Source organism: Primulina huaijiensis, chromosome 17 (genome assembly GCF_012295235.1).
Source record: "Primulina huaijiensis isolate GDHJ02 chromosome 17, ASM1229523v2, whole genome shotgun sequence".
NCBI lineage: Eukaryota > Viridiplantae > Streptophyta > Magnoliopsida > Lamiales > Gesneriaceae > Primulina > Primulina huaijiensis.
In genome coordinates this window covers 3,838,281-3,854,832 of record NC_133322.1, presented here as the reverse complement: position 1 = coordinate 3,854,832, position 16,552 = coordinate 3,838,281, and the positions used below count along the sequence as shown (strand labels likewise).

At 34.2% G+C, this 16,552-nt stretch overlaps 3 protein-coding genes across 4 annotated transcripts; 2 read left to right on the top strand and 1 right to left on the bottom strand.

Annotated features, from left to right (window-relative positions):
* Nucleotides 1-2,084: 2,084 nt before the first annotated feature.
* LOC140962711 (gamma-tubulin complex component 3-like) lies at nt 2,085-5,671 on the bottom strand. The gene is made up of 2 exons (XM_073421672.1): nt 3,096-5,671; nt 2,085-3,002 (listed from the first exon to the last, which is right to left on the bottom strand). The coding sequence occupies exons 1-2, from the start codon at nt 5,624-5,626 to the stop codon at nt 2,690-2,692; spliced, it is 2,844 nt and encodes a 947-aa protein (XP_073277773.1). The 5' UTR covers nt 5,627-5,671; the 3' UTR covers nt 2,085-2,689.
* Nucleotides 5,672-7,977: 2,306 nt separating this feature from the next.
* On the top strand, nt 7,978-11,079 carry LOC140962714 (E3 ubiquitin-protein ligase SINAT2-like). Its single transcript, XM_073421675.1, has 4 exons — nt 7,978-8,098; nt 9,396-9,685; nt 9,935-10,318; nt 10,564-11,079. The coding sequence occupies exons 2-4, from the start codon at nt 9,485-9,487 to the stop codon at nt 10,882-10,884; spliced, it is 906 nt and encodes a 301-aa protein (XP_073277776.1). The 5' UTR covers nt 7,978-8,098; nt 9,396-9,484; the 3' UTR covers nt 10,885-11,079.
* Nucleotides 11,080-11,633: 554 nt separating this feature from the next.
* Nucleotides 11,634-14,209, top strand: LOC140962712 (probable protein kinase At2g41970). Of its 2 annotated transcripts, none has more exons than XM_073421673.1 (8): nt 11,634-11,708; nt 11,962-12,163; nt 12,331-12,584; nt 12,679-12,805; nt 12,876-13,149; nt 13,422-13,554; nt 13,652-13,738; nt 13,826-14,209. In XM_073421673.1, the coding sequence occupies exons 2-8, from the start codon at nt 12,052-12,054 to the stop codon at nt 13,949-13,951; spliced, it is 1,113 nt and encodes a 370-aa protein (XP_073277774.1). In that variant the 5' UTR covers nt 11,634-11,708; nt 11,962-12,051; the 3' UTR covers nt 13,952-14,209. The 2 variants fall into 2 exon arrangements, with proteins under 2 accessions (XP_073277774.1, XP_073277775.1); XM_073421674.1 differs by lacking the exon at nt 11,634-11,708 and adding an exon at nt 11,746-11,773.
* Nucleotides 14,210-16,552: the final 2,343 nt, after the last annotated feature.

Here is a 16,552-nt window from a genome sequence, read left to right as displayed (position 1 = left end):
CATAGAATCTACATGTATGTAGTGTTCATTTTTATTGGAAAAATATCATAAGAAAAATGACATTTACTGAAACGATTTTAATGAAACTTGTAGAAAAGTGTAAGCTTGAAATATATATTGAGATATCAATTAAATATCATAATTTTTGAAATTAAAATAAAATAAAGTATCATATTAAGGTATTTTGTAATATTTATCGTTAATTCAACCAAATAATGAAATAAGGTTATTATCATTTTCAATCTCAATCTTTAAATTTATTTTTCTCAAATAATTTACGACACGTTATTAATTTAGTTAAATTAACATAATATTAACCGAGTTATACACGATCACAAATCAAATGATCTCATCCGAAAGCAAACCGATATACTATCCTAAGCACACTTTATCCCAACTATTTCATTATGAAAATTTTTGAGTGGAGGTGATAGTGACAATCATTTACCCACACATACGCTCCGTTGAGTTGCAATAATGTAGGACCGAGTGCTTACCGCTTTACCAAAAGCTATAGCTGGTGGTAATTGTGCAACTCAAATCTTTTAAACCGCACAGCAGCTCAAGCATCACGGTTCGATCGCTCTACCAAGCAGGGAGAATTATTGCACCTAACAAATAATAATAATAATATATTTTTATTAGTAATCATGAATTAGTTAATTATGTAGTGTGGTACATCAGTAATATTTAAACAATAAGGTTAAAAGTTTTTAATATAATAAAACTAAAATAAATATAGATTAATATATCATTCGGAAGAAGAGAACTTAAAATAACTATCAAAATAAATCTTTGGAAAAAAAATATAATCTCATAATTTGTGAAAAATGATAAATATATTATATAGATTAACTGAACTGTAAAAAAGATGAAGGAAAAAAAACGGTAACAAAACACCAACCATCGATAAATTAAACTAATTAAATCAAAGTAACTAACGTAACATCAAAAAATTAAATAAAAAAACTCATACAAAGAGGAAAATAGATAATCACTAAAATAAAATAAAACACTAAAAAATCCAATGGATTAAACAAATTAATGTATAAAAGTAAAATAAATATAAACTATATAGTTTGGATAGGGGAGTTCAAAATAACCATCAAAATAAATTCTTAGGGACCAAGATAAAATTTTCAAATTTTGTGAAAAGTGACAAGAATTATTAAATCAACGAAACTAACGTAACATCAAATAATTAAGTAAAAAAACTCATAGAAAGGAGAAAATAGATAATCACTAAAATAAAATGAAACACTAAAAGATCCAATGTGTTAAACAAATTAATGTAATAAAAGTAAAATAAATATAGACTATATAATTTGGATAAAAGATCTCAAAATAATCATCAAAATAAATCCTTAGAGACCAAGATATAATCTTCAAATCTCGTGAAAAGTGACAAAAATTAACCAAAATCTGGAAAAAAAAAAACAAGAATAAGCCATGTAGAACTGCAAGGTTATTAAAAGTAAAATAAATATAGACTATATAATTTGGATAGAGGGATTCAAAATAACCATCAAAATAAATACTTAGAGACCAAGATATAATTTTCAAATTTTGTGAAAAGTGATCAGAATTAAGCGAACTTTGGAAAAAAAACAAGAAGTCATGTAGAACCGCAAGACGGAAAAAATAGAAATGAATTCAATGTTTTCAATGAATATTAATGCTATTATGTTAATAAGTAATTAGTTATAGTTATTTAAGATAAGCAAGGAAATTACAAGTTAACCCATATAAGAATACAACTTGTTAAACTAGATAAAGAAGGACATTTAGGAAAATTCACAATTGAAAGTGGTATATTTATATGTAAGTAGATATATAATTTTGATATTCTGCTCACCCGGAAGTGAGCACCAATGAGGTGATATTCATCTATTTGATGTGATGAAGCATATCCAAATTGTACATCTAATAAATGAGCGTCACCTCATTGATACACATGAATAACATTATACAATAAATTTGAAATTAACAAGATTTTAATACATACAGAACAATCCAATCCTATCACCAAAACCTTAATTTTCCAACATAACCAAATCCCATCCAAAAACATCTAGCAGAGCATGATGAAGCGGACATAATCATTATTTATATTTCTCTTAACTGAGTACTACTGACAAAACGTAAACTTGAAGTCACACAAGACGGAATATGATCCAAAAACTCATAAATAAACCGCTTTTTCTCGTTACTGAACCAATACAAAAATGTGTTACAACAATCCTTCCTAAAATAAGAAAAAGAACACCAGCCGCTCTATCCTTCCTCCCCAATACGGGGTCGGGGCTACATTACAAAACCAAGAAAGAAAGCTTGTAGAGCACCAAAAAATAAAGCCAACACCGCTAATAGATAATCAAATACAAATACGTGTAGAATGATAAAGACGCGACCACAAGGCAACAGCAACATACCTTCAGTTCCACCATACATTACATTTCCCTCCCAGAGTGCAATTTCCAAAAGTTGCAGAAGCTCTCCTGATAGAGGAAGAGGCAACAATGATAAACATAAATGAAGAATAATGTGAAAAGATGTCGCAGGCCTAAAATATGATTTATATACACGATCTGGCCAATATGAGACAGCACTAGACACAGAAGTTGGTCAAAACTAGCACAGCAAGGATGGATTGAACAGCCTATATGGGATTCCAATGGTCAGTCGCATGTTATAATAAAAGCTTCCCGCCTGCATTGGATTTCAACTGGCTGTAGAATTCTGTGAAGTCCAACCGAAACATGAGGAACTTCAAGTCGACATGTTGTTGTGTTGGCAATTGTGAAATAAAACCCTCAAAAAGTGATGAATATTCATTTGCAGTTACATCAACAGCTTGCCCCATATTTCTAAGAAATTCCTCAGCTCGTCTTGTAAGTTCTTTCCTGCCTTCACCAAGCCAAGAACTGGGTTCTGAAGATCTGTTGCTTGATTGCATCTGTAATTTGGCTTTGTCCCGATACAGATGGGAAGACTCCGTCGTTCTGTATATTTAACAAACAGCAGGAAGAAAAACTAAGAAACAGCGCTCATCCAGTTTAGTAGGAGAATAAAGTATGCAAAGAAAAAAATAATACCTTGATTGCAAATCATTTATGCCTTCGTAAAGTCGATCTGCGTGACTTCGGAATCGCAATATGAGGTCAAATAATGTAAAAAGGGTCTTGTTAAGGTTTTCAGATCGTTCACCTAATAGAGACTTCTCAATGATTGAGTGGAGGTACTTCTCATGTGCTCCAAGTAGATCATCTAGATCTTTAGCTACTTCCATTTCCTTGGAGAAATTAGACCACGACACCTCCAGGACTTCAAACATTATGTAGTACTGAAGGTTTGTGACAAAATGATTCATCTCGTCCCAGAGAACTTGGCACTTCCTAGATGTCAAAATCAACTGCAATGTAACAGCACGTGGCAACTTAGAAAAGAACTGAGAAGTAACACGGTTTGGTTTCATTCCTTTCCAAACGCCAATCAGTGCATGCTCTATCCTTCTAAGCTTCCACAAAAAGTTAAAGATTCTGAGATACCTAGACATAACAGATTCAGTGAAGACAGTATTCAATGGAACTCTTGCATCATATTCTAATGAAAACACATCCCATCCTCTGTCCCCCGTGTTATGTGGCATCATTTTAACTCTTAACCTGTCCAGCATATCACGATCATCGTACTGCGCATTTGATGATCTAATCGCACTTTCCAAATTTCCAGCAAGTTTGAACGAACTTATAGTGTTAGCAGGCTCAGACAGCTCAGGGCCAACAATATCCATTAGGCACTGAACAAAATCCCCTTGCCCAAGAAGTAAATATCTCTTGATTGCAAGGCAGTGTTCTTTGAATTTATACCGTGTATACATAACATCCAACAAATGCTTGTCTATTCTCTTTGCTGCTTCTGCTACTAAGGATTCCAGAGCATCAGTCTCACCATATCCAAGATCACCTCTCCTAGTAGTTGTACCAGCTGCAGCTGCCGCTTCTTTTGCCGCATCAGCCCATACTCGATCCTCGCAACAAACTCGAAGGAAATTAATGGACTTTCCAGTCCTTAAGACGCGTTGAGCAAGAGATTGAGATATGAAAGAAGGAAGCATTGCATCAAGTAGACGATAACCTTCCCTCCAGAGACAATCTGCTTTCACAGGTTGGCTTACAACAAAAAATTCTGCAAAGATATCCTCGAGCTCCCCTTCCAATACCCAACTCCTCACCATTTCAAAAAGTGGGGAACATACCTGACGAAGTAGCCTTTTCATGAAATCATTTACAAGCGGATCACCATGTTGAGCACGCATATGAATTGCACCAGCCATGGCCCCACCTTTCAGAACTTTACAACTATCAACCAAAACAGCCATTAGCCTCATCTTCACCATGGGTTCAGCAAACCAAACCGACAATCTCCTCAATGAGAGATAGTTACCTGAGCATGCATTTTCAGAAACTAAAGGAATCGAATTCATTGTCTGCCCTTCAAGCACAACCAGTAACTTGTAATACATTGACAACTCATCTTGTAAAGCGGCACAAAATGCTTGTCCAACAGTCCCAATATCCTCGGCTGGAAGGCGCTCCATACTCTCCGTTATATACCCCTTGACTTTTCTAAACAACCATCCAAGCTCGCAGAGCTTCCGGACCATTGTCCTTGTAGCCCTGGTAACCTTAACAAAATCTGGAAGAACATACTCATCGGCCTTTTCATCAAACTTCAGATATGCCCCGTCAATCCCTTGGCATGCATAGAGCACATCCCTCACCAACACCTCTTCTGAAACCTCATTTTCTTCCTTAACCAAGTCAGCAAATTCCCTATATGCCATATCTCGAAGATTTTCAGGGTCCTTTGTCACCATCAATACCCCTCCATTCCATCCTTTGTTCACACTCTCCTTAACTCTAAAACTACTTGTATTATCCCTCAATCCCCTCGAGTGCTTCACATTTTCATTCAAACCCATGATATTATCTGAATAATTCCCAACATCCCATTCGCTCTGACTTTTATCCAATTTCCCAAGATTGCTCAAACAACCCCTCGAATTCGGCACTTTTTCACCAAAACCACTCAAATGATCAAAATGGCCATTAAACCCTCCATTACCCAAATCCTTACTCGATTTCACAAACCTACCAAGACGACCACTCAATACATCACTCTCATGTAAAGCTGGCAACCCGCCAGCAAGCACAGAATCCAAAAACCCGTTTGAAATCTTATCCGAAAACCGATTTTTCTTAAATTTCTGATCCTCAGATATTCTATTCAGCAAATACAGTACAGCCCACTTATTTTTCACGCTCCCGGGACCATTTTTCGACGAGAACTTAGAGTACAGATCGGCAAAAGTTAGGGCTTCGGAGGACTTACCGGTAGTGGCGAGGCGGCGTTTGATGGACTCGACAACGGAGAATTCGTCCGCAGCAATGGAGGGCTTCATACGGCTGGAGAGGATGCGGAGAGAGTACTTTAGGGCTTGATTGTACTCTTCCTGGGTGGGGATTGAAGAGGACGTGGGGTTGTCGGGCGTTTGAGGGTCGTAAAGCAAGCGGTGAACTAGTTCTTTGACTACATCCACTACCCTCCGGTCGGCGTCTTCCATGAGCGCCGTCGCCGTTGTACTCTATGAGTTCAGATTTTTTTGAGTTCTAATTAATTTGTTCATATATTGGGCGGGGAAACCAATAATATAGTAACACTTCATTTTTACTTACAAATTATTTTTAAATAATTTAAATTTTTTTACATAAAAACTATAATTATTAATATAATAACCACCACTTCAGATTCTTTAGGTGAATTTTATTTCAATATTCCGAAAATATCTTTAATTTGTTTTTTTTTTAATTAATTTTATAAATTTTTTTGGCACAAATCACACGTATTTATTAGTTCACAATATAGTTCCGTTCAAACAAGTATTTATAAAATATTTTTATAAAAACATTTTTATAATTTTTGATTATTCTTAAAATAAATACATATTTAAATTTTTTCACTGGTAGAATAAATAAAATATTTTTAAAATATATATGTAAATATTGTTTAGATGACGATGATAATTACAGACAATTGTCCATGTAAACGGACAAGACANAGTAACACTTCATTTTTACTTACAAATTATTTTTAAATAATTTAAAATGTTTACATAAAAACTATAATTATTAATATAATAACCACCACTTTAGATTCTTTCGGTGAATTTTTTTTTCAATATTCCGAAAATATATTTAATTTGTTTTTTATTTATTTTATAATTTTTTTTTGGCACAAATCACACGTATTTATTAGTTAACAATATAGTTCCGTTTAGACAAGTATTTATAAAAAACATTTTTATAAGAGTAAGTCTCATGTAAGACTGTCTCACGAATTTTTATCTGTGAGACGAGTCAACTTTACCGATATTCTCAATAAAAAGTAATACTCTTAACATAAAAATTAATACTTTCATGAATCATCCAAATAAGATATTCGATCTACGAAATTGATCTTCAGACTGTCTCACAAGAAAATGTATGTTTTTATAATAATTGATAATGTTTGATTATTCTTAAAATAAATACATATTTAGATTTTTTCACTGGTAGAATAAATAAAATATTTTTAAAATATATATCTAAATATTGGGTTTTTTTAAAAAATAATTTAAATTTTAAAATTAATTTCAAAAATACTTTAAAAAAAAAAGATTTGCAAGAATACCTCAATACGTTCTTACGGAGAGCGACAGAATATTTTAGCGACGGAATATATATCAAAACCGTCGCAAAAATTATTGAACCGTCGCTAAAATTGAATCAGCGACGGTTTAAATACCGTCGCTGATTTTAGCGATACTTACAAACCATCGCTAAATGCCGAAATACGTCACACAATGCAGATAATTGTATCAACAACACGCCGCGGATAATCTTGAACTTTCAACGGCTTGCATCTTTGCAGCGTGCAATGTACGCTACGGAAAGAGAATTTGCGCGCTGCGAGAAGTCATTTTTGTTGTAGTGAAGACATAGAAAAAAAACAGACAAGAAATTCATCAAAAAATAAGTTTTTCATGGCTTATCAACCAAAAGAGGCTGCGAATCTGATGATGCCAATCTTGAAATGATCATGGAACCAAAATTGGTGCTTCCTGGGACTGTGGAGAAGTCGTAAGACTAGGATATCTCAATTGAATGTTGTTCATTTTCCTTAACATCATTATGTGGTCGAATGTCATGTACAAGATACTGCGGACCTACATTAAGCAAATTTGTAAAACTGTGTATGTTCGACCAAGACGGAGTCTGAAAATCCTGCTGTCCAAACAAACCAAAGTTAGCCATCACTGAATCACTGAAAAAACCAGGTTGAATAGTAGAGGTTCCTGAAAAAACTTATTTCTTGATGAATTTCTTTTCTGCTTTTTTTCTCTGTCTTCACTACAACAAAAATGGTTTTTTGCAGCGCGCAAATTATCTTTCCGCAGCGTACATTGCACGCTGCAAAGATGCAAGCCGTTGAAAGTTCAAGATTATCCGCGGCGTACATGCGCACGCTGTTGATATAATTATCCGCAGCATGTGATGTGATTGATATTTCGGCATTTAGCGACGGTTTGTATCCGTCACTAAAATTAGCGACGATTTTTAAACTGTCGTTGATTCCATTTAAACCGTCGCTGATTCCATTTTAGCGACGGTTTTCTAACTGTTCGCTAATTTAATTTTAGCAACGAGTTTGATATATATTCCGTCGCTAAAATATTCCGTCGCTTACGTGGAGCAGCGTCCGCGCTGCGTAAGAACGGATTGAGGGATTCTTGCAAACTTTTTTTTAAAATATTTTTGAAATTAATTTTAAAAAAAACCCCTAAATATTATCTAGACGATGATGATAATAACAATTACAGATAATTGTCCATGTCAACGGACAAGACGCAAATTTTAAAATTTTTAACTGCTCCCCATACGCATGGCCAAAATCAATTTAAGAAATCCGGCAACTGAGAAGACAAAGTACTGCGCAGCAAAATGACAGACAAATGGGTTTGAACTGCATGGTCGTTTTAAAAATTTCTTACATCCGGGTAATCCGCGTTGGTTCTGGCTAATACTCTATCAATATTTTGTAAGTTTTTTTTTATGAAAATATATGCGTTGTTTGGTTGTTTCTTAAGCACGTTTGCATTATTCATTTTGAACTTAAAGTTTGGATTTTTTTTAATCAATGTGTTAATAAGTAAAGTCCGTTTAAGATTCCGAAGTCTTTGTTTCTTGGTTTTGTTTTGGTCAAGGCTGTATTTTGTTTTGGTTTCGGTGGAAAAAAAAATCGAAGCTTTGAATCTTTTTGTTTGAATTGATGATTCTAAAAGACTTGGTGTATTAAAATCTAAAGTGGGTATCGCATTTTGGCTTCTTCGCACTTGTTTTTTTTAATACCTATTTTTAAATTATTGGCTTGCGCAGTAACATTTTTGGGAATGCGAGATACGTTTGTTTTTATGGTTGTTTCTTTTTCTCCAGTGAAGGGTTCTTAAATGGTTCAACTTTTGCTGCAACAAATTGCTTGGTTCGTTGGGTGAATCAATTGGAGATATAATTTGTATCTGTGGCATGTTGCTCTGTTGGTGATTATTACCAACTAACAATCATTTGTCACATTAAAATTTTAATTCTTGATGGCTTAATTTATTTGGGAACATAGAATATTGGTTATGGGTTGTTGAACAATCAGTAAGGTTGTTGTTTGGTCATTTCTTCTTCAGTCTTGTCTGGATGTAGTTGTGTGGATTTTGTTTTTGTGTTTGTTGCTGAATATTTGTATATATTCTACGTATGAAATGTCCCTCCTGGTTTGATTTTGATTGCCTTAACCAACATGGAAGCCTTCATCCCTTGCATCCAACCGTCTCTCTTTTTTTGTGCGCTGCCGATGTATATCTTAACGATTTGTGAAAGGACAGTTCTAAGTTTAGATCACTTTGACATTTCAAATGATTAGTGAACTGTTTTTTGTATTGGTTCCGTTAATATATAATCTGTTGGTTATATTGATCGTATGGGAGTATGGTTTGTGTTTTATGTCATGAAAGCAACATATCCGTAGTCCTGAAAATGAAAGCTTTGTCTTTTCTGATTTTTTTTATGTGGTTGGTGCTAGAACCTAATCGCGAGTTTCCTTGATTATCTACTGAACCCCGACAAAAAGTGGTTAGATTGATAAGTTAAAAACGAATACAAATTAAATATGCGCTTAGATTTACATTGTTTAATCAATGGCATTAGTTTTGTGGTTTCTGTCCTTATCGTGCAGCTTATATTTGCCAATTGTTTTATCCCGCATCAATGATTTCTCATCGTTTTATTCTCTATTCTTGATGGCAGGCTATATGCACGTTGTTAAAAAGAAATTAGTGCAGCATCTAATTTCAGTGACGAGCTAGGAATACTATTGGAGGGCATCTTTTTCAATAATGGCTCCAATAACTGGTTCTTGCACTGATGCAACTGAATCACACTCGAAATATGATAATTACAGAATGTTGATGGAGGCAGATATTGTTCATAATCGGAAAAATGCAATTGTGCTCCGTGAAAAGCATGGTTTAAAGGGTGTCCAAGAACTTCTTCGATGCCGGACCTGTTCAAATTCAATGCATCCACCCATTCAGCAGGTCTGTATATGACTCTAAACTTAAATATTTTTTAGTGTTCATGGCACAGATGCAAATGATAGAAAATTCCTGATATTGGGACGCTTCAATCTTTGCTTCATTACCTCGACATTTTGAGGTTTTGTTAATTTGTTTGCTAGTTTTGTTATTAACTCGTGGTATTGCCTCTATGTTTTTTCATTTACATTTATTTTTGCCTCTATGATTTCGAATATGCTACATTTATTTCATTTTTAACATTTTACGCAGTGTCCAAATGGTCATATATTATGTGTAAACTGCAAAAGACTTCATAACTGCTGCCCAACTTGCCAAATTCAGCTTGGAAACCTAAGCTGTTTAGCTTTGGAAAAAGTGACTCCACCGTTGGAGCTTCCCTGCAGATACCAAAGTTCGGGCTGCAACAATATATTTCTGTACCACGGCAAGATTAAACACGAAAAGAATTGCCCTTTTCGGCCTTACTCTTGTCCACATGTGAGTTCTGAGTGTCATGTAACCGGTGATATTCCATTTCTTGTTGCTCATATGAAAGAGGATCATGCAGTTGATATGCACGATGGATGCACTTTCATTCATCAATACGTTAAATCAAATCCCTGCGAAGTCGAAAATGCTATATGGATGTTAACTGTAAGTTTATGGTTCCATACTTTCAAATTACTGATCTATATAACAAGAAGTCGCTGAGAGAAGTAGTACTAAATAACTGCGCATACCTCGTTTGTCGATGAACAGTTGTAATGAGACATAATCTAAGTTAAAAGTACAAGTTTTTTGAAAACCCCCACATCCTCCATTTTAGGTCATATTACACAAACTTGTGAGCAAGTCTCGAACTTCCAATACAAACATTTCCATTTTTTGACCTCATGCAGGTGTTCAACTGTTTCGGAAGACATTTCTGTTTGCACTTTGAGGCTTTCTTGCTCGGAACAGTACCTGTCTACATGGCCTTCATTCGTTTTATGGGCGAAGACTGCATGGCCAAAAAGTTCAGCTACACATTAGAAGTCAAAGCCTGTGGCCGTAAGTTGGTATGGCAAGGTGTTCCAAGGAGCATACGCGACAGTCACAGTAAAGTTCGTGATAGTCATGATGGACTCATTATCCCGAGGAGCTTGGCTCTCTGTTTCTCCGGTGGGGACGGTGAACGACTTAAATTGAGAATAACTGGACGGATATGGAAGGTGGCGTAAGAATCGAAGATGGTATGATGTCTGAATAATTGTACAGCCTGTCGAATTACCGTCATTTCGATCAAATGACTCTTGAAGTTTATGTATTCATGATATGATATGTAACTTTTGTTGGCCTCAAGGATATTAAAATAGGTTACATGTATTAGGATGGCAAATCCTTGGTAGAATTAAATGCATCTACTTATTCACCAACTCGTATCATAATCTCGCCTTTGAATTTTGTTCTCTGAATTGCATTATATATAAACTTGTGTATCTTATCTTTAAGGTTGATTTAACGACATACAATGAGTCACAAATGATTTTTCACATATTAGATCAACCTTCAGGACGTTGTTTTACGGGTGTGATCGAAAAAATAAGAGAAATGTGAGGCCTAAACTTGGTTTAAAACTGGAGACATTAAAATTTGAATTCTTTAAACAAATTATCGAAGGAATTAAGTTTTTTTTTTTCAACTTTAAAGGGGACAACCCAACAATCTTAAAAGCATCGATGTAGAAAAGAAAATGAGTAATTCATGCATGGTTATTTTATTGAAAAATAATTGTGAATTATGGTGGGAAGAATAAACTATTTTATAGAACTTTTTAATGAATGGATTCATTTATTTATTAGACGTGCAATATTAAGGCATGCACGTAGGTAGTAGGTTGGGTGTTATTATTAGCGGTAAAAATGACTTCTGCATGCGACTTTCCCGCGAAACTCAGCATTGGATTCAAAGCTTCTTATGCCTTTAATTTGTCCCACACGATAGATTCAGGGGAAAAAAACATGGACATTTCTTCATTCTTGAAAGTCTAAATTTGGTTTATTTTGTAAGTTTTTCGTTTTTCATATTTCTTGAACAATCATGGAATTTCGGGTTTTAATCGAATTACATGTATAATTTTCTGAATGATTTTTTGTTTGTTTGTTTTTGCTTTAGTTCTTTTTTCAAAAAAGTCCATTGATTATAAGTTGTTGTTCGCTGTTAAATCCATGTCCACTGGGTTTATTTAATTTCGATTTTTTTATTTCAATCTGCATGGACATTATCTGATGATGATCTCGTGTATTTTCTTGTTGCAGCAAAAATCTCTCTAAAGATGCAAGATTTGATATAGATTTTGGTATTTGGTTTGGTTAAAATTGTGTGACTGTGCCTTCCAAGGTTGAAGGATGTTGTGCTGTGGAGGTGCAGAAGAGGAAAGTTTCAGCGGTCCTCCGGCGAACCAATACACGGCCCCGCCTAAATCCGGAAATCCATATCCTGGTGGCACAAATACTGGAGGTATACATTTTGACGTACTCTTGATCTCTTCTCTTTTGTATATCATGATGAATTAATGGCAATCTTATTCATGTAAAATGGTTTATATCAAAAATTTATAATGTTTATCTTCTGGAAATTGGGATCGTTGATCGCTGTAGAGTTTGTTTTTGGTTCGATTTTTTAAGGTAGCGACAGAGGAGAGCCAAGAACTTCTGCTGCAAGAAATGGAGCTCCTCAGAAGGTTTTACCAATTGAGACACCAGCACTGTCATTGGATGAACTAAATAGATTGACTGGTAATTTTGGAACAAAATCTCTGATTGGTGAGGGCTCGTATGGTCGAGTATTTTACGCAAAGTTAAGAAGTGGGCAGCAAGCAGCAATCAAAAAGCTTGATACCGCTTCAGCACCCGAGCCTGAATCTGATTTTGTAGCTCAGGTATTTGAACGTAGCACTTTAGTTTTTTTTCCCTACTTTTGCTCTTGGATGTAATAATGGTTAGTTTTTTCCTAAAATAATATGTTGCATCCAGTTATCTTTGGTTTCGAGGCTCAAGAACGAACATTTCGTGGGGCTGCTTGGGTACTGTCTTGAAGCAAACAACCGAATCTTGGCATACGAATATGCCACCATGGGTTCTTTACATGATGTTTTACATGGTTTGTCGAAGTATACATATCCTTGATTTCAATGAAGAATAAATTTAATTGTTGCTCTGTTACATTCCAGGTCGGAAAGGGGTGCAAGGGGCGGAACCTGGTCCTGTTCTGACCTGGTATCAGAGAGTGAAGATTGCTTATGGAGCAGCTAGGGGGATCGAATATTTGCATGAGAAATGCCAGCCTTCAATTGTCCACCGTGATGTTAGATCCAGCAATGTGCTTCTTTTTGATGATTTTGTAGCCAAGATTGCTGATTTTTGCTTGACAAACCAGTCATCAGATACAGCCGCTCGACTGCATTCAACTCGAGTCCTCGGAACGTTTGGCTACCATGCTCCAGAGTAAGTTAATACTGAATCTTGATATAATACTTAGTACATAACCCAAGCACATGCTTTTTATATGCACAATAGAGGTCAAAAAACAACTTTGTTTATAAGAGAAATTCTAGTTGCGAAGATTTTATATAAGATACCACTGATAAACAAGAAAAAATGTTCATGGGAAGAGTAATCAATTCAGGCTGTTCTGCTGTCCCAAATCTTTAAATAACCCCCAGTCAAAAAGAGTGATTTTTGCTTGAAGTTTTGAGATATATAATGTGATGCTAAAGGTACGCCATGACGGGACAAATAACTCAGAAAAGCGATGTATATAGCTTTGGGGTGGTTCTCTTAGAACTTCTGACCGGAAGAAAACCAGTAGACCATACGATGCCTAAAGGACAACAAAGTCTCGTTACATGGGTGAAGTCTTTTTTCTTTTCTTTTCGGGTTAAACGATATTTATGTTGATGGTAATTGATCTTATAATAACTCCAACTTGTTATTCTAATTTCTTCAGGCTACTCCAAGACTTAGTGAGGATAAAGTGAAGCAATGTGTGGATCCCAAGCTAAACAATGATTATCCACCAAAGGCCATTGCAAAGGTTTTAGTCTAGTGTAATATATGCATCAGAAACAGATTTATTATTTGAAATATTTTTTGAACTCTTATCCTTGTGGTTTTTTATCAGATGGCAGCTGTAGCAGCACTTTGTGTTCAATACGAAGCCGACTTCCGGCCGAACATGACGATTGTCGTCAAAGCTTTGCAGCCGCTTCTCAACTCTAAACCAGCTGGCCCTGATTCTAATTCATAAGAATTGTGCTTATATGATATCTGGAATTGGTCCAAGCTCGGAGCAATACCAAGTCTTGTTTCTTGGTAGAAACCAAATCTAAGAACATTGGCATTCTTTAATTTATTTCTATAGTAATTCTGTGTACTACGACATCTGATGGCTCCTGTCTAGATGAGTGTGTTGGTAAAGTTTCTAATTTTCATTTCAAATTGGGGTGTAGCAAACTCCTTTTCCCTGAAATCTTTGTTGATATTGGATTTAATACTTAAATTAGTTCTATCATTTCGTTGAGTTTTGTTAAGATTGAAACATGAACTTAACTTAACATCAAAAGCTAAATCAAGAGGAAGATTGTTCATAGATTTTATCCAACCGATATGAGACAACGAACACTCCATTTCACGCCCAAGACTGAACATTTGGAGCTTGAATATTACAAATGACCCAACTATGGGCAGAACATATGATTCAACTATGGACATAACGTTGGAACCTGGACTCTGATACCATATTAAGATTGAAACTTAGACCTAACTCAACCCTAAAAATTAGCCCAAGAAGGAGGATTGTTCAAGTCCATATATACAACTCTCAGAGATTTTATCCAACCGATGTAAGATATTTTATGGACACTCTTTTGGCTAATACATTACTTTCAGCGTAGATTCATTTATAATGAGATCAAATATGAACGTAATTTAGATAATTGATGATTTTTGACATTGTTTGAGAAAAAGTAAATGTGCAATGTGAATTGGCTTTGGGCTATGAATCCGGGAAAATTGGCTAAAAGCCTCGACCCACGTGGTCATGGACGTAAGTAACATTGGGCTATGAATCCGGGAAAGTTTCAATATTAAGCATATAGAAACTGGGTGTCGAGTGGATCGAGTGTATTTGTGTCGGGTTGAAGCATAGCTATTTTAAAAAATTTCCAACCTGAACCCAAAAACTATGAACTGAGCCCGAACAAAACTAACCCGGCCCACCTTATGTTTTTGAAAATATTTTAAAATTTTTCAGATATATGATTTTTTACTATGTAACATTATTATTTTACAAAATAATTAAATAAAAGTCAAAACACATAATAAATATTTTAATTTAAAATATAATAACAAAACATCTTCTAAAATATATGATAATTATGTTTTAGATTTAAATATTTAAATTTAAGAGTAGAAATTGTCACTATTAACTGTTTAGAAAATTCCAATGCTTCACAAAATAATAAGAGTAGGTCTCTTGTGAGACGGTCTCATGAATTTTTATCTGTGAGATGGGTCAAACCTACCGATATTTACAATAAAAAGTAATACTTTTAAATGACCCAAATAAGATATTCGTCTCACAAAATACGACCCGTGAAACTGTCTCACACAAATTTTTGTCAAATAAAAATTACATGACAAAAATTAATGGGATCAATAATAATAAAAAAATGTTAAAGCATCACAATCAATATTCTACAAAATAAATATTTGATCAACCATCATCATTTATGAACAAATTAATAAATTTAAAATTCTACTTGCATAAAATTTAAAGTATACTTACTACAAAAAATAAAGAATTTTTTAAAAAATCATTATTTTACAAAATAAATATTACACGACGAAAATTTATGATATTGACACATCTAAAATTAAAAAAAATTCAAATATAAAATATATAAAAATGTAATCAATATTTTTTAATTATATTTATATATATATAATATTAAAAGATTCGGGTCAACTCGGATTGAGCCGAACTCCGACTATTATTTTGGGTCAGATTTCAGATCCAATTTGATTTGATCCAAACCCCCGAAAACCCCAACTCTGACTTGATTTTTTTCGGATGACTTGGGCAGGGGTGTGCATAGTTTGGTTAAAAGCGAAATAATCGATCAGACTGAAAAATTCGGTTTAAATGGTTCGATTTTATCGATTTTTCGGTCGGTTATGGTTTCAAAATTAAAAAAATTCGTTTTTCAATTCGTTTTACGGTTTTGATCCCCAGAAAACCGAAATAACCGAACCGACCATATTATATTTAGTTATAGGGCTTTTTGTATAATGGGTTAATAAATGGGCCTTAGTCATGTGACAAGTCCAATATTGACTACCGACTAATCTTCTCTAGTAAGAAATTTGTTTTTTAAAAATTACAATTATTTTGTAATTTAATGTTTGGTAATAATTTTATCATTTTTTTAGACTTGATCAATATTGGATGAGATTCTTGCATTGGATGAGATTCTTGCATTGACCGATATATAATATTTTCAATGAAATATTATAAATTAACTAGTTAAGTTTATGCATTTTCACTTATTGTTACAAGATTACGAGTTATCCTAACCAATTTTAACGAGTTTATTGTTTTTTTCACAAAAATAAGATTTTTCTGATATGATTGAGAAAGATCTTTGTTAGTTTCAGTAAGTTTACATATATTTAAGTTATGCTTCAAGATTGTGATTCATAATCACTATTGTGATGAATTTAATGTCATTTTTGTTTTTAGTCTTGCAAAACATGATTTTGGAGTTTGACAATTGGAAGTTCAAATTGTTATTAAGCTCATATTGTTAAATGTATTGGGATTTGAGATGCAAAATCTATGTACATTTTG